Genomic DNA, 18,353 nt, shown 5'->3' with positions numbered 1-18,353 from the left:
TCTGACTTCATTATTGAACCAATTATAGAATAAGACAACATTTAAGTCTCTCTTGTTGAACCTGAAGTTCAAACTCAACAACCTCAATAAGTGCCACTAAGAAGATCTACTAGAGAGAGAATAAGTGCAATTTCAGATGATTATATTGTGTTTCTTCAAGAACATTAGAATGATGTGGGCGTAATAGAAGATGATCCAATCAACTTCCAACAAGCTTTACAAAGTTCTTACTATAAAAAGTAGATAAGTGCTATGGAAGAGAAAATAAAATTCATGAAAGACAACGACGTTTGGGAACTTGTCGAACTGCCATCAGGAGTGAAGCCCATAGGTTGTAAATGGATATTTAAAACCAAAAGGGATTCACATGGCAATATTGAAAGATATAAGGCTCGTTTTTTTTGCAAAGGGTTTTACTCAAAAGGAAGGCATTGATTACAAAGAGACTTTCTATTCGGTTTCATCGAAAGACTCTTTTAGGGTAATCATGGCACTGCTCACTTTGATTTAGAGTTATACCAGATGGATGTAAAAATTGTGTTTCTCGATGGGAACATTGATGAGACGATTTATATGGTACAACCAAAAAACTTTGTATCTGATAATTCAAAGTCTATAGTGTGCAAATTAAAGAAATCCATCTACGGTCTCAAGCAAGTCTCTCGTCAATGGTATCACAGATTTCATGAAGTGATAACCTCATTTGGTTTTGAGGTGAACATTGTGGAAGATTGTGTATATCACAAGTTCAGTGGGAGTAAATCAATCTTTCTGGTGTTATATGTTAATGACATACTCATAGCTAGTAATGATGTAGGTTTATTGTATGACACTAAGAGATTTTTCAAAAGAAATTTTGAGATGAAGGATCTTGGTGATGCTTCTTTTGTATTAGGAATTGAAATACTGCGAGATCGTTCTCAAGGTATTTTGAGATTGTCACAAAAAGAACTACATTGAAAAGATCTCGAGTAGACTTGACATGAAAAACTGTGCGCCGGGAGATACCCCGATTGCTAAAGGTGATAAATTTCATTTAGGTCAATTCCCCAAGACCACACTCGAGACTAAGAAGATGCAGAAGGTTCCCTATGCATCGGCCATTAGAAGTCTAATGTATGCTCAAGTATGTACGCGTCCAGATATTGCGTTCATAGTTGGAGTGTTAGGCAAATATTTGAGTAACTCGGGGATGAATCATTGGTAAGCAGCCGAACGGGTTATGAGGTATTTACAGAGAACAAAAGATTATATGCTCACTTATCGGAGATCAGAAGTTTTGGAGATCATTGGGCATTCTGATTCTGATTATGCTGGATGTCAAGACACTTTGCGATCCACTTCAGGCTATATCTTCATATTGGCTGGAGGAGCTGTATCCTGGAAAAGTGTTAAACAAACACTTATGGCTTATTCTACTATGGCTGCGGAATTTATAGCATGTTATGAGGCATCCAATCATGGAATATGGTTGCAAAATTTTGTCACTGGGCTGCAGATAGTGGTTGTCATAGAAAGACCACTAAAATTATTTTGTGACAATAAGTCGGCTATGATGTATTCCAACAACAACAGAAGCAATACGAAGTCAAAGCATGTAGACGTGAAGTTTCTGGTTGTTAAAGAAAGAGTTCATAATGGTCAAATTTCCATAGAACATATGGGAACAAACTCTATGGTGGCAGATCCATTGACTAAAGGTTTACCACCTAAAGTTTTTCATGAGCATGTTGCTCACATGGGTGTTAGTCACTTTTTTGATTCCATGGTTTAGTGGGAGTTTGTTATTGAGGATGTTCTTTGACCTTATTTTGTTTATTTTTTATATAGAATAAAGTTAATGGTTTATGTTTTATTATCTGAACTTGTTTATCATGCATGCAGTTTAGCATAAAGTTTTTTTTTTTTTTTAATGATCTCATTAAGGAATTTGGACCAGTTGGAAACAGGCATAATCCAGATCACTTTGCATATAGTTTCCATGCTATCCATCCACACTTGATCTATGTCATTGAATGTATTGGAATTGGTGATAAAGGAAGGTTTAGTTACAAGGGTAGTAACGAAAGCCGCCTTGATTCCATGAAATAACCTGTTTATGCGCGCTTAAAGTTTATGTGATTTAATTATATTAGGTACATAGACATAGCCCAAGTAGGAGATTGTTAGATATATTTAAATAATAATATGTTTAATTAAAGTATGGGTTATGTATGTGGATTAATAATTTATCACACTGGGTTATTTTATTAGATTGGGCCCTATTATGTGATCTAATTAATTAAGGACCTAGATTCATAATTGAGTATGGACTTAATGGGTAGAAGCTCATTCGTAGTTAATTAGGGTTTAATGGAACCCTAGTTGAACTAGTATATAAAGAGTTATGGTCTCTGATATACCAAAACAATAAGACTCAATCTTTCTTGAATCCCATCTAGAGAGAGATCCCACTAAGGCATTCGGAGTTTTGGTTGAGGAAGACCATAGTCATCCATCATCATCTTGAAGCTATCATCAATTTTGCAATGGAATCCTAGGGTTTATCTATTCAATATAGATATAAAGAATTTATCTAACAGGTAACTCATGAGATCTTGATTCTCACGCATGTAGCAAATGTTGGAATGAAATTTGGATTGAGGATTATTCTCATTGAATTATAGGGGATGTGTTGAGTTAATTTTAATTTTGGATTGGATTGGATTAAATTAAAAATTTAGGTTAACCCAATGCAACATTTTTTTTTACTGATTGCAATTTCTCCCTCACTCTCTTAGCAATTTGGCGTGATTTCATCAACTTCGATCATTCATCGCCATTCATCCCTGTCTTACGATTTCGCTTTAGTTCATCTTCGTCTTGATTAGCTTCAATTCATCTATCCCCACCCCCTTGCAATTTCACTTCAATCTTTGTTGTTCAACTTTGATTCATCTTCGTTTTGATTCGGTCGTTCATCTTCGACAACTTCAGTTCGTTTTCTTTAACTTTAGTCGTTCGTCTTCACCATCTCTAATTCGTCTTCATTAGCTCCAATTGCTCATCTGCCATTGTTTTTCAAATTATATATAATAATAATAATGATAATATTTTTTTTAATTAAAAAAAAAAATCGTTAGATGTGGCTGTTGGAATGGAAGAAGAAAACTCTGGTCCTGGTTGGGGAACGACATGACGTTGCTCAAAACCACCATATTACTAATTTCACATTCACAACAATAGGGACGATAAACGACAAGTCGCATTGAAACCTTGAAAAATAATTGAAAATCGGAAAAATTAGATCGCCGTTGCCGGGGATCGAACCCGGGTCACCCGCGTGACAGGCGGGAATACTTACCACTATACTACAACGACTTCGTTGCTAGACCTGTTATTTATTAATATAAATTCTATTTGAACTTGCCCACACGCTCACGCGCCCACTTTTTCTTCGTTAGGCTTTACATTGTCTTAATTTATTTATGTGAATCATTTGATAATTTATTCGAACATTTTGTAATAAAATATTTTATATTTTACGATTTTAAAAGCATTCAAAGGGATTTAATCATTTATGCATACTAATAAACTAATAACCAACATGTGCAATGAACTTAAATTTTAAAATTAGTATTTAATTGCCTAAAAGCAATAAATTACAATACAAAGATAGAATATGATATACAAATATTTTATTTTCCAAAACTATAATGCCACAAGCAAACACAAAAATTAAATCATGGATCAAATAAAAGAAAAAACACACATTAAAAGATAAAAACATAGACTCCAAGGTTCAAAACTATATATACAATAATTAAAAATAAATAAATATTGTAGTGGCTCTATAATCATCATCTAAATATGTCCATATTTAGTGTATATTTAGGAGTGGTTTCGAAATTGTTAACAATCACTTCTGTCATATTTAAAATTACATTGAAACACGTCGTCAATCACTTAAAATTAATTTAATATTTGATTTTATACTTTTAAATATAATTTTCATAATATCAAAATTGATTTTAAATGATTCAGTATGTATTTGAGTATTACCATAAAAAATAAAATAAAACAGACAAAAAATTACTAAATTCATTCCTCCACTAAGTTATTTTTTCCCACTTACTTTTCTTTTAAGTGTGTTTTTTTTTTTTTTTGAATTTATGGATAACAAATATATTTTTTTAGTACGGTGAAAATATGAGATTCAAACAATAAGCCTATTCAGTCCAAATGTCATAACAATAATAAATATTGTTCAATTTTTGTAGGTAAAATATATTTTTTTAGCATAATAATTGACGATGAAAGATCAAATAATGAAACGTAATATCAATTATCGTTAAGTTGAGCCCACTCTTAAAAAAAAAAAATTATATCTTAAAAAAATGTTTTTTTCTTTTTAACGTCAATTCTTATAAGATCTTAAAATTGCATCATCCATCTGGAGCACGCGCGCGTGGAAATCCCGCTAGAAATTCGCAATGCTTCGTAATGGACGAAACCCTAGGTTAAAACCCCATCCCTATAGCGACTCCCATTCTCTTGGACGATCGGCGACTTCCAGCAAGAACAGCTCCCATGGCGGCCCTGATCCGAAATTCGAAATCTTCTGCGGTGTCGTCTCTTTCATCAATCTCTCTCCTCAGGAGATGCTTCTCTTCAGCTGTTTCATCTGAACTCAGCTCTCCGCCTACCACTACTACCCCTTTGCCTTTCGCTCTTAACCACAATCTTCCCCGCAAAGATCCCAAGGATCGGAACGTTCAATGGGTCTTTCTTGGATGCCCTGGCGTCGGCAAGGGCACCTATGCTAGTCGTCTCTGTAACCTTCTCGGTATCCCTCATATCGCTACCGGCGATCTCGTCCGCGAAGAGCTCGCTTCCTCCACTCCACTTTCTCGCCAGGTAGTTTCTCTCACTGGAAATGTAATGTTTCTGGATCGGTTTTTAGCTCCCAATTTGATTTGTCTTTGACGTCGAGACTTAGTGTCGAGTTGTAGACTTATTAAGTCAATCACTTTGTTCATTTCCCGTTCTTATTTATGTCTTATTTGATCTTGATTGATGCAGCTATCGGAGATTGTTAATCAGGGTAAATTGGTATCGGATGAGATCATTATCAACTTGTTGTCCAAGAGACTTCAAGCTGGTGAACCGAAAGGTGAATCTGGATTTATCCTGGATGGTTTCCCTCGGACAATTAGACAAGCAGTGAGTATGCTGTGGTAAAGATGGAGAGTGTTGAGCATAAGCTTTCACTTTTTCCCTTTTTGTTTCCATGCTCATTTTCTTTTATTGGGACAAAAACTAGAAGATAGAGAAAAGAACGCTAAGATTGCCAAAGTAACTCAACAGTAATTGGCATGGTGGGTTCAAAGAATATTATTTGGCGCCTCTGGAATTCAAGCGCCTTAGATTGGTCTCAGTTTCATAGTCATGAATCAACCTTTTTTCAAAAATATTTATAAATGAACTTGTTACTGTTGAAAGTTCATTTTCTTTTCGCAGTCGTTTTATAAATTGGGTATCTGTTTTTCCCTACTTTTTTCTTACCTATTCTGTTCTCATAATGCATATATCTTTTTACCGATTGTTCTTTAGAGGCTGCATCTTAGATTCTGGATTCTTTGCTTGCATTTTAGGAAATTTTGGAAGAGGTGATTGATATAGACTTGGTGGTTAATCTAAAGCTCCGAGAAGACGTGTTACTTGAGAAATGCCTTGGGAGGAGAATCTGTGGTCAGTGTGGAAAAAACTTCAATCTTGCCTCCATTAATGTAAAGGGTGAAAATGGAAATCCTGGAATGAGCATGGCTCCACTGCTTCCCCCTACACAATGCATGACAAAACTAATTACTCGGGCAGATGATACGGAAGCAGTTGTGAAAGAACGTCTTCGAGTTTATAATGAAAAGGTATCTAGCAATTTTCTTGCATTGTGAATAACAGATATCGATAGATGAAACTAAAACATTTCCAGAAGGCTGCCAGTGCCAGTTATACTTAAAACTTTAGTTTCACTTGCTGTGATATTCATCTTTTGATGGTATTCTGTTAGATTCATGGTTTCTTGTTTCTTATTTTTATTTGTTTGTGTGTGGTATTAGAGTCAACCTGTTGAGGAGTTCTACCGCAGTCGAGGGAAATTGTTGGAATTCGACTTACCAGGTGGCATCCCAGAGTCTTGGCCAAAGCTACTGCAAGTTCTTAACCTTGATGATTTTGAGGAGAAACTATCTGCAGCAGCCTAAACTACCGCGCTGCAAATGATTGGTTAGTTGATTGTTTTCAAACATACACGACAGGCATAAACAATTTTGCAGAACAAAAAAAAAAAAAAAAACTATAAATTAAACAAACTTGAGGTTTAAATTCTTTTTCTTTCTAAATTATTGTTCAATCTGTTCCCCAATTGGGAGGGGAAATACTTCATATTTTCTTTATGGTTGAGTAGATTCTCTGCAAACAGGGATTTGTAACAGCATTGAGTATCAATCTCTACAGAGGAATAATGATCTTGAATTCTTATAATCTACCATTCATTATTCAGAATGTGTTCCCTTCGAAGATTTTTATGAAGTTCTGATCCTTAGTTGGAAAGCAATAACCGGACTTTCACTGACAAAGTTCTCTCATTTGACAGATTTATGGAATCTATTTTTGTAAATGCTTCTTTCTGTTTACAGGTAATAGCTTAAACCATCTTTTGATCTATTGGTGGGTCTTTTTGTAACCCTTGTTCCCTGGTTCTTTCCCTTTTTTCTGTAAATTTCTTATCATCATTGAAATCTCTTTTTATCAGTTTCTTAAAAAGAGTTCTAGCAACCATATCTAGAGGTCGGAGGTCCAATCCCCCACTCCGTAATTGTTGTACTAAAAAAAGAGTTCTAGCAACTTAGGCCCGTTTCGATTGACTTTCTAAGGATTTATAAACACTTCTTTTTTTGCACTTATAAACACTTATTTAAACACTTAGAAAATCAATCCAAACACGTCTTTAGTCTTCTCACGTTTTCAGAAGTTTATCTTTATATGGGAGAATTCAGGTCTAGCATATACGTAGGGATATGATTTTCTTGTATGTTTCTATAATGGACTGGCTGGAGGAACTATTTACAACTTAGTTCGCCCAAAATCTGTTTCATCTTCCCTTCCATCTCTCTCACAAGGGGTTGATTTCTTGTAAACCATTAATACAGGTAGGTTCTCTTTGGTTCGGCTATCAAACCGAAATCCTAAACCCTAAATATTTGGTTTGGTTTTCAATTGTATATATACATATAATTGAATCGAAATTTTGATTCGATTCAGTTCAGTTTGGTCAGTTTAAGAACCCTTTCCCCTCCATAGCATATTGGGGTTTGCTAGGGTGATTTAGATGCAGGGTGGACCGGGTTGGTTGGGTTGGGACACCAGGGAGGGGGCTGGATTCTATGTTGATGTGAAAAAATCATGTTAAAAATTACTAATTGACGATCATGATGAACTGGAAATGGTAATCTAGCTAGGCTATAGTAGATTAATTGCAGCTGGCCGAGCTGGTTGGCTCTAGTATTTGCCAAACAGTAAGTTTACACAGCTGCAGACATTCAAGACAGGGCACAATACCAGCTCTTGACCACAATAGTTTGGTGGTACAAGATAGTCTGTGCTCCACATTTGTAAGCTCAACACTCTGCATATCAAACACAACAATGGAGATTCAAATTTATTCATTACAATTTTAATTCATATCATGCAGTGTACCTGTGCTGTAAATATTAGCTTGTGTTCTGTGATTGGTGTTATATCAAACTGCATCAGTCTAAATCTTTAATTATCCTAAATGATATAATTTAGGTTGTCTCGCAATTGTTTGGTCTTTTGGTTTGTGAGAATTAAACTTATTTTCTATCCATTTTTTACCATGGTTTGCTTATTCTTTCATAAGTAAAGGGGCAAAATAAGTCTTTTAAAACTTCTTTATAGTTTCCAAAAATTGGCTTGTTTTTTAGAATATTGGTAAAAAAAAATACCTAACAGTGCAATAAATTTTGTGGTAGAAGGGTTGTTTTTAGACTTAATTTTCAAAAGCAAAAAATTAAAAAATATATATAATAGTTATTTTAACTTGATTGCAATTTCAATTGGCTGAAAATAACCGATGCAGAATTTATTTTCTACGGGAATAATAGCTTCCCCCCCCCCAAAATTCATACACTTCTTTTTAGTTTACATTAATACTTTTATTTAAATAAGTTTTATGGATGTATGAAAGTATGCATTACCTATTTTAAAATGAAATTCTAATAGGTTTGAATTGATTGACTTGTAAAATGTAAAGTTTAAATTGATACAAATTTGAGATTTTAATTAATACAACTAAAGCTTAAAGATATAAATTAGATTATTTATAAATGCATATTAGATATGTGGTTGTCGTGTATCAATTATGCAAATAATAATATGATATACATTTAAAGAACAAATTGAGATAGGGCAAATTAGTCAAATAATAATGACATGGTGTGCAAGTCACAAATGAGTATTTTTTTTCCCTTCAAATGCCAATGTGCTGCCCTATGGGGATATGTTTTGTTAAAGTGAGGAAACATGTGAGATGTCAAAACAACAATCAAATGGTCACACCTCTCTCTAATTTAAACATAGTTCAAACGGTGAAAGTATTATTTTCAATTAAGATGTCAAAATTTTGCATCCCAGCTTGTGGGGTTAAGACTCATTAATTAAAATAAATATAATACGAAAATATTTATAAAAAAAATACTCAAATGCATTTCGAATTGCAGGTATTTGTGTATAACCCATCGAAATTATCCGATCAATGTTTGTAATGTGTCACACTTTTGTTTATATTAAAAAATAATATTTTTGAACTCTTTTTTACTACATAATTAGGGGAGGTGCATGGAAATAGGTGTAGATTCATCAAACAAATAAATGTTGCTTGCCTTCTGAATTGCTTTGTACTTGATTGATGGCAAATTTACATAGTTACATATATAGCATGATAATTACCAAGTCATACATAAAGAGAAATTAGGTTACTAAAGATTAAAATGTTGAAATAAATGGTTTGTGACTTTTTGTTTATGTTGTATCATTTTCAATTCCTCGTGCTACATTCTTTCATGAATGGATATGTCTTTTCAAATATTAACCAACTTGAGGAAGATACGTGATTATCCATTGATCACGAATTATTTTATAGGTATGTTTCATCTTCAAACTGCATTTTGATTTTTTCATAAGCACTTTTCTCTTAAAACTTTCCTTCCATTTTAAAATTTCGTTTATGTTCGATTTATTTCACAAGGTAAAGTTTGTTGGATCTTATGGACGATGTGTTACTATCATAAAAAAATTGTTATGTTCTATCATGCGATACAATATTCTTGAAATTCAGATACTAAAGTTAATAAAATTGTCTTATGAAGATAACATGAATTTATTCAGCTCAAATTCTCGATCGTGTACAATATTATGTACTTTTAGCTATTATGCGATATCATTCCTTAATAGTGTTTGAAAGTTACCGAGTTCTTAGAAAGTGTAAAGGAATGATTTAAAAATATTTGTTTTGTCAAGTAATTTATTTCTTCCTCTAAATTTATGCTACCTCACTAAGTATCGTGCTGCAAACTATCACAAGCAAAACTTTAACGTTCATCAACATAAATGGCATAACAGATAAATGTTAGGAACATAATTAAAAAATCTTTTGGGGATGTTTGGGATAAGGATTGTAAGACTATAATAATTGACTTTTGTTATAGTAAATACTATTTCAAAACCTCAATGTGTGTACTGTATTTATGGGTTGGGTTTAAAAATCTTTTTAAACCCAACTCAATTGTTCAGATTGTAAATTTTTTCAATCCAAATAATCCTTATTAAAAAATCAACCAAACCCAACTATGAAATATTTGGGTTGGGTTAGTTTGGGTTAATCGGGTCATGTATTTAAAATTTTGTTCTAAAAAGAAACAAAACGTAATTATGTAAAAATCTAATTTAATTATTTTTATATATTAAATTAAGATTAATAATTCAATTTCAATTTATATAGTGAAAATTTTCTTTTTATAGTGCAAAGAAAGAGTTGTTGAAGAATAAATTATTAAAAAAATATTAGAATTAAATAAAATTATAATAAATATATATAAAAATTATTGTGTTATAAGTAATAAAAAAATATTTTAAAATTAATAATAAATTCGGGTTGGTTTGGGTTATATTAGTTAAACCCATGAACCAATACAACCCATAAAATTTTTATTTATTTGAACCCAACCCAACTCAAATGAGTCGGTGACTCAACCCAAACGGTGTTGAGTTGGGTTGATTGATTTGTTCGGATCATCGGATTTTTTATTATTTTACATTTGTCAATTTTTTATTCTTTGATATAATGTTTACTATTTCCTTATCAAATTAAAATAGTCTACGCCTCAAATACATAGTATCATAACTCAAACTAAAATAATTTATACTTAAACATAAACTATTATAATCCAACTATAATAATCTAGGACGACTATAAAATTGAAAAAAAATAAAACAAAAACATTAAAAGCTTTTTTTTTTTTTTTTTGAAAGATATTGTAATTAAAGTGTGAGATAGGGGAATCGAAACTTAAACCACAAAGTTGATAGTATAAACAATAAGTTACGTTGTTGTTGGCAAAAAGCTAAAATTTTTAGCTAGCATATATCGTTACATTCAATATGCGGTATGATTGTGAACCTAAAAGTTGAAACCACCCTAGTAATTTAGCACATTTTCTCAAATACATTCAACTTCATTAACTAATAACATTTAACTTCAATATGCGGTGTGGACTTAGACTTCTTAATTTGTTATTTTGTCGGTCAGGTTCACTCTCTTGTTTTTTCGGTGAATATTTTTGGTTTTTGTAAAATTCCAAGAGAGAAGGACAATACTACTCATGAATTAGTAGCTTGAACTTCTTATTCAGAAAGAAAACTAATAGCATTTTCCATTCAAAACGTATATTTTTATGGAATATTCATTAGTAGTAATTACACCACCATTTAGAAAAATAGCAAAGATGAGATTCTTTTGAATTGTGGTAAAAGGGCACGTGATATGTTTTTTTTTTGTTAATCCTAAAATGCCCTCAGCAATATCTTGTATTACACTGTAATTAAATTTTGGTATTGTAACACCCCGCACATTTTTTAGTAATAGTGTAATTTCAGTAACTGTATAAGTGCAGTAATTTAATTGTTGGTGTGAAATTATTCAATTTGAAATTCAAATTGAAAATTAATGACAGGAATTAATTTTCTTTTGAAACAGAAAAAAATTTAATAGTATAAAACGGAAAGAAATTAAATGTAATTATATTTACTTCATTTTTGTTTTATTATTGTTGTTGTTGTTTTTTTTATAAAAAGTCAAACCCCATCCCCCTTTTCTTCGTGAGCCCTTCCGACGCCGCCCAAAGCCGCCACGTCAGTTTCTTCTTCATGACCTCCGTCCACCACTGCTCAAGCGTTGTTCACTTTTGCCGTCATTGAATTTATCGATTTGGGTAAGATTTCTGCCGTTTGGGTTTATTTTCGGTTGATTCTTGAATACTCATTTACTTTTGGCATCAATTGGTTGATACCCATTGTGTTTCAACTTTGGATTCAAGTTGTGAAGGTATTGAGGTGTTGTTCAGTAAAGTTGGAGTTTGTTTTAGCGAATTTTGGTAAGTTTTATGCTTTGATTACCCTTTTGTGGATTAATTTTGGTTGTTGAGAAATTTTGGTAAAGTCATTTGGAAGTGATTTTTTGACGAAGCTACATATGATTAGGGGTTGATTCGAGAATTTCATTCAGAGCTGAAGAAGAGTTTGGTTTGCTAATTATTTGGACTTAAAATTGGAGGTTTGGAAGGTATTCGAATTGGACCACCTAGGCTAAGATTATCTGGAAATATTTTGTAATATTTGGGTGTTTGGAATTTGGCCTTAACTATTAATTAAAGCTTGGTTTATGTTTAGGCTTGATTGAGGATTCAAGAATTTCACAAATATTCAATTGTTTTTTGGTTCGACCTAATATCAAGGTTAGTAATCTTATTACTGGAATTGCCCACGGGCCAGGCATTAGATGTATGCTAGCATGTTAAATGAAGGTTATGGTAGAATGACAGAATGAAAGATAATAGTATAACATGATTAAAGTATGTTCTGTTACGAGATCCGAATTATTTATTTACGCACATATACACTTAAATGCTAGTATGAGATTGTATGTGCTTCCATGGTTGTATTTGATCTGATGATGTTGAGGTATACATGTATGTTGTAGAACCATGATGTTGAGGTATATGTGTATGTTGTAGAGCCATGATGTTGAGGTATATGTGTATGTTGTAGGGTCATGATGTTGAGGTTTATATGTATGTCATAAATTCGTACAGATTATCATGTTGAGACTGTGCAAATGTATTAGTTAGATGCCCATTAGATTTTGTGTTTCCTTCGGGATTCACCAGTTTGTGTCTCCTTCGGGATTCACCAGAAGTAATGGACATACTTAACTATAGTAGGATAGGACTCAGTCTCCTTCTTGTTTCATGTGCATATGTGTCTCATGAGGACTAGAGCAGTTTTTATATTTCACCAGAGGTGGGTATCTAGAGGACATAAATGTCCAGCCTGACCCCAGTAGTGGGGTTACTTACTGAGTATTTCATACTCATTCTTTCTCATGTATTGTTTCAGGTAAGGGTAGAGATGCACCGGCGATGGACAAGCGGAATTCGTGATCAAGCCACTGAGACTAGTTTTTATGCTTCCGCATCATGAGATTTAGAGTTCTTTCCATGTTTCTCTTAATTTTTAGTTTTGATGTTTAAAACTTATTTTTAAGAATCGTTTTTCAGACTTTATGATTTATGGGTACCCTACTATTGTTTTAATATTTGAAATTAATGAAAGTCTTTGAACTTACCTTATTTAATTAGCATTTATTTCGTCATAACAGAGTTTCGTTTTGAGTTCCATGCATGTATTTAGTAACGGCCTAAATTAAGTCCTAGGGGGTCGGTAGCTACAAATCTCTTCTATCTATTTGAATCCTAGGATAATATAAAATAACACTTTATCTCAATTTTTCGTTTCTTTTCTCTCTCTTTTATATATATATATATATATATATTCCAAATCTCTTATTATCCTTATTGTTTTGTTCTCCTTTTCCCTTTTTTTTTTAAAAAAAAAAAAAAAAAAAATCCTTTCAAAACTTGTATCATCCTTATTATTTCATTTTACCTTATATTTTATACATTTAATTTACTTCCTCTTATTCGATATCTCAAATTACTGAAAGTGCTATAACACTCCCATTTCGCTTTCTTTCCCGAGTTATTGCTTAAATACTTCTTGAAATTTTTCTTTGTAGAGGAGCTGTTTTTCTTAGAGTGCAGTCATGATGCATTTTCATGCCCTAGATTATTCTTCGCCAATTCTTTTCTAAACATCAAAGAAAATCTTGATAATGAGAAGTATTTGTTATTCTTAATTGATTTCTACAAATTAGGATTGGAGTTGTTGTTGTTGTGATTCTTCAATGTATAGATATCGTATCACGCTTTGAACTTATTGTCCTGACTATGAGAGATTTAGATGAAGCAACAAACCTTTCTAGACGGGTTTATCGACATGACAAAGTGTGATGGAGGCTTGACGAGGCAAGATAGAGATGGTGGATTTGAAATCAAAAGATGAAGAGGAAGATAAATAATTAGTGGGTAATTATTTATTTATTCTCAACAATTCGAATCTCTTATTTCACAAAACTATTAAGTTTTCAGGAAGTAGTCATTATTTGCTTATTTTCATAAATTTTTCTTCAACAATATACTAAGATTACAATGTAAAATTAACTATTGAATAATGATTTTAAAAATTTCGTTATTTGCTTCATTCTTGATAAACCTCTATTAAGAAATGGGGATATTGAATGCATCATACCATTTTTACAATATGTAATACCCTCTTTTCTTTTTCCATTCTCTCAAATTAGTATCAAAATCTTTGTTTTGAAATTTTACTCTACTCAAATTTTCTATTCATCATTTATTTATTTATTTTTAATATTATATTGTTTTCAAATATCAATTTATCTTTTCTTTCTAATTAATTTTTATTTTTTTATTTTCATGCATACTAATAGAACCTGTTGAGGATTTGTTATATTTGACGAAGAAATTGTGTTTATTATTTATGATTTAAAACTAAATATCATCCATCCACCATTTTGTTTGTAAATATTTATACAGAGCTTTAGTTTTAGATTACAGTAATTATAATCACATATGTTGTTGTCATATAATAACTAGCATTGTTTAATGGTTACACAAACCCATTCATGGTAGGTTCCAATGGCGGAAAACAATCCGGAGGTCGGATCAATTTTATATCTTAAAGTTTTATTTATCTTTTAATAGGTTTCTTTTTCCACTTCTGATTTATTGTGTGTTATCTATTGTTTACCATTTAATTAAGATTTGGTTAGTTGATTACAACTTAATTTGGAGGAAAGAATTTTTTTTATTAGCGTTAATAGACTTGGATATTCTTTTTTTAATCTATCAAATATGAGAGTATTTATGACATTCACAAATTATTAGTTAACTATTTATTTAACCATTTTACTATTTTTTAAAACTTAAAATCAATTTCCATATCTTCAAATGTAACTTAAAAAAACATCGTTCCTCTCGTTAGTCCTATTATTATTTTGGTAAATGGACCCTATAAATTCAAGATAAATAATAACCTATTCATTCATCCATTTACTCCTTTAAAAAATAAAAAAAAGAAAAAGAAAAACCTTTTTTAGATAAATCTTTTACTTTCACCAGAACCAGGTTGGAAAATGTAATCGAGTGATTGGGTATAGACACGTGTAATTCTTTCAACGTCAAAGAGGAATATCGGGCGCTTGATTGACGGTGATGGTGCAACGTGTCTTGTTCTTATTGGATACTCAAATTTAATTTTTATATTTGTTAGGTAGAAATAATAGCTTAGTTGTATACTAAAAGACAGACTGAAGTAAGGAACGCAAGCCCCAGGACCAAGAAAGTATAGGTGGAGGAAAGCTAAAAAAAGAGAATGAGTGCATGGATGCAACGCCATACGTATTATGAAAGGTAGGTATAGTTGAGGGGTTGTTGCATAAAGCCTTGATAAAGTCTCTTACAGAGAGTCGTCTTAATCCCTCCATACTATGTTCCGAGTTTACCCAACTATGACTTAACGAGAGTCGAGACAAGTTCTCTGGGTATATGTCCTTTGGCCAGAGGTGCAGGTTCGAATCCAACTCATGACAAGATCATTTTGGTCATTGAATATCAAATCTCTAAGACGGAGAAAATGAGTGCCTTCCTATGTTTCGAGAAAAAATCTATATTAAAAAAAAAAGTCAGACTTTGCATTGCTAATACTGACCCTAAAAAAGAAACGGTAGGTACAGCTAGTCCGTGAACAAGCTTAAGCGGAAATGAAAGGGTAGGGTGAGGGATAAGGGGGGAAGCCCCTAAATTGAAGGCTCGAGAGTTGGATCTTCTGCCACACCACAGCTCCTGAGCTTTTGATGTCAGCAAGAATTAGATTCTATTTGTCTTCTTTATTTTTAAGAGAACCCCCCACCCGAACCATTCTTAAGACCACCAAGCCCTCTCGAATGAGTTTGACTATGGGGGCTTTAAGTTCTTAGGAAGAGCCGTACGAGGCAGCTCACGTATGAGATAACAATGATGTTTTCAGTATGTCTCCAGATAGGGCCCCACTAGTCCGGCTAGCTAGTGAGTGGTTCTTTCGGGCGAGAAGCGGGCATCTCCTGCAACGCAAGTTGCATTGTTCGCCACTATCCTAGAAGCAAAAGATTCGAGAGTCCAGGCTGAAAATACATGCATAGATAGTGGTCTCCAAGCAAGGGATGGCAATAACTCAAACTTCGATGCCCAAATGAATTCACGAGGAGAGATCCTTTATGAATACAATCACTCCATTTAAAGTAAAGGGATTCAATCCCCAGTCGAAAGAGTTGAGCTACTAAGCTAAGCAGCTGTTGGGGAACTCGGCCGTTTGCTATTGCTAGTTGGGCTGCTCGCCTTTATACGGCATGGTTTCGCTATCGCTCATGACTTGTATTGTGGTCGGCCTAAATAGTCGTATTCCTACCATTTGAATTACCCCCTCTCCCACAAATCAATATATATATAAGAAATACATTTTTATAAAAAAAAGGGAAAATTATATGAGAAAAGAAAAACGACGTCTCACGTTCCACTATGATTGGTTATATTCTGCTACTGCCTGCAGCGTATCCCGACCCCTTAAGGAATTCATTTTGTGATATTTTTACTTGATTACGTGCGACTACAAATGATAGACCAATCAAACGAGAGTTTCGATTGCTCTGTACCACAGTCTGGCAAATTTAACGCCGTCAACTTTTGAACCATTTTTTTTTATAAAAAAATTAATTAGTGATTTGAACCTATTTTCATCCTTAATTTATTCTATGATTGTTCTAATATTTAAAATATTTGAGGGAAAAAATCAAGATCTCTCTTTTCTTTTTCTTTTTTCTTTTTTTAATTAAAAAAAAACCAAGATATTAGTGTAAGTATACAAGTTCCAAAATCTTGTAGGATTAATCAATTTAAATCACAAAAATCTAAATTAATAGTTTTATGGATTAAAACTCTCAACATGAATATACGAGAGATAATATATATGTAAAAATAAAGTAAGGCAAGCAACGGATTCAACATTATCCATGAATGAAGTATTCAATCTTAAAGAAGAGGTACGACGAGCGAGCAAATTGACTTAAGAATTATCATAACATTGAATATACTTGAAGAATGTTGAAGATCATGTTGAAGCTTGAACGCCTGAAACAAAGTGGATATTTTCTATAAGATAACTCTGGCTCGTTTATATGATAATTGTCATGTATTCTTTTCGTGAAATTTAAACTTCAAATTTCTATGCTCTACATATTTACTATACACATATAATAAACACAATCATTTGAGTACAAAATATTTTGTCAATATTATCTATATAATCTATGAGATTTCACATACTCATTATTCTTTTAAAAAAATAAAAACGATTATTTGTTTTTATAATGCTAACAAAAGCTATTCAAAAAATATATTTTGATAAATAGTTGAGTTATTTTGAAGTAACTCAACCCTTATAAAATTTCTCTTCTCAAGTTTTGTATGGTGTATGTATGCTTCTTGATTTGATGTGAATTCATAACGTGTTTGTTTTAGTAATATGATACAAAATTGTTTAAAAAGATACCAGAAAATGTATTTATTTTTTTATTAGAAATTGTAGAGTAGGTGATTAAATCTCTGATCTTTAAGGACGAAAGTCATGCGAATCCCATTAAATGAAACTCACGTTTCAGCAAGAAAATACATTTGTTAAAAATATGTTTTTATTAAAATTACATTTAATTCATAGATATAAAAAAAGTTTTGGGACTTTTTTGTTTTGTTTTTAGAGTAATATTACTACCTAGATATGTTGGGAATGTGATATTATATTTAATTTGAATTTAATATTATCATTAACGTGGCCTATGTGTATTATCTACTATTTTTAATTTTTTTAGTCTTGTAACTTTGGCCTCGGTAATTACCTAATGAGAGAGAGTCGATGCCAAAGTCACCCTTTATGCGAGGGAATGCTAGACAGGCCAGGTTCCATCTAAATCAACCAAATAAAAAAAGTCCCAAGACCGGTAATGCAACATCTATTCGAGAACTTCTTACATTATAAGAAGTACAAAGGGAATGCACTTATATAAAGTGTTGTGAAGACTTGTTACCACTAGATGATCCATTACTCCTCAGAACAACTAGTTCACTCATGGAACACATACGTTATTTTATTGGGTTAATCAAGTGAAATATAATTTTCTAATTAAACACAGTGAGGAGAGATATCTATATAAAGATAAAATTTTAGGTCCCGTTTGGTAACCATTTTATTTTTTATTTTTGATTTTTAAAGATTAAGCATATTTCCTTTCAATTTCTTATAATACTATGGTTGAATTTTGAATTAAATTCTAAAAACAACCCGCAATAAAAATTTTAAACCATTGGTATATCATATAAATGCTAAAGTTGATATGATAACGAGCAAATAAATTCATGCTCCATGCATTTGTGTGGAAAGTTCAAATAACAAACATTGATAGAATTGTTTAAATTTATAAAATGAAAATTTCGCAAAATTTTTTTATTTCACTACGTAAGTGAAAGAAAGTATAATGCGTTTTGTGTGTATTTTTTTCTTTCTTTTTT

At 32.2% G+C, this 18,353-nt stretch overlaps 1 protein-coding gene and 1 non-coding gene across 4 annotated transcripts; one reads left to right on the top strand and one right to left on the bottom strand.

Annotated features, from left to right (window-relative positions):
* Positions 1 to 3,288: 3,288 nt before the first annotated feature.
* On the bottom strand, positions 3,289 to 3,360 carry TRNAD-GUC. Its single transcript has one exon. It is a non-coding gene; the product is annotated as a tRNA-Asp (tRNA).
* Positions 3,361 to 4,569: 1,209 nt separating this feature from the next.
* Positions 4,570 to 7,842, top strand: LOC120074646 (adenylate kinase 1, chloroplastic). Of its 3 annotated transcripts, none has more exons than XM_039027836.1 (5): positions 4,570 to 4,896; positions 5,062 to 5,202; positions 5,634 to 5,906; positions 6,099 to 6,264; positions 6,635 to 7,842. In XM_039027836.1, the coding sequence occupies exons 1-4, from the start codon at positions 4,570 to 4,572 to the stop codon at positions 6,240 to 6,242; spliced, it is 885 nt and encodes a 294-aa protein (XP_038883764.1). In that variant the 3' UTR covers positions 6,243 to 6,264; positions 6,635 to 7,842. The 3 variants fall into 3 exon arrangements, with proteins under 3 accessions (XP_038883764.1, XP_038883763.1, XP_038883762.1); XM_039027835.1 differs by lacking the exon at positions 6,635 to 7,842 and adding an exon at positions 6,461 to 6,595; XM_039027834.1 differs by lacking the exon at positions 6,635 to 7,842 and having other exon boundaries at positions 6,099 to 6,543.
* Positions 7,843 to 18,353: the final 10,511 nt, after the last annotated feature.

Source organism: Benincasa hispida, chromosome 3 (assembly GCF_009727055.1).
Source record: "Benincasa hispida cultivar B227 chromosome 3, ASM972705v1, whole genome shotgun sequence".
Classification (NCBI taxonomy): Eukaryota; Viridiplantae; Streptophyta; class Magnoliopsida; order Cucurbitales; family Cucurbitaceae; genus Benincasa; species Benincasa hispida.
Note: the sequence above shows the minus strand (reverse complement) of the source record. Positions and strands in the feature narration are given on the sequence as shown.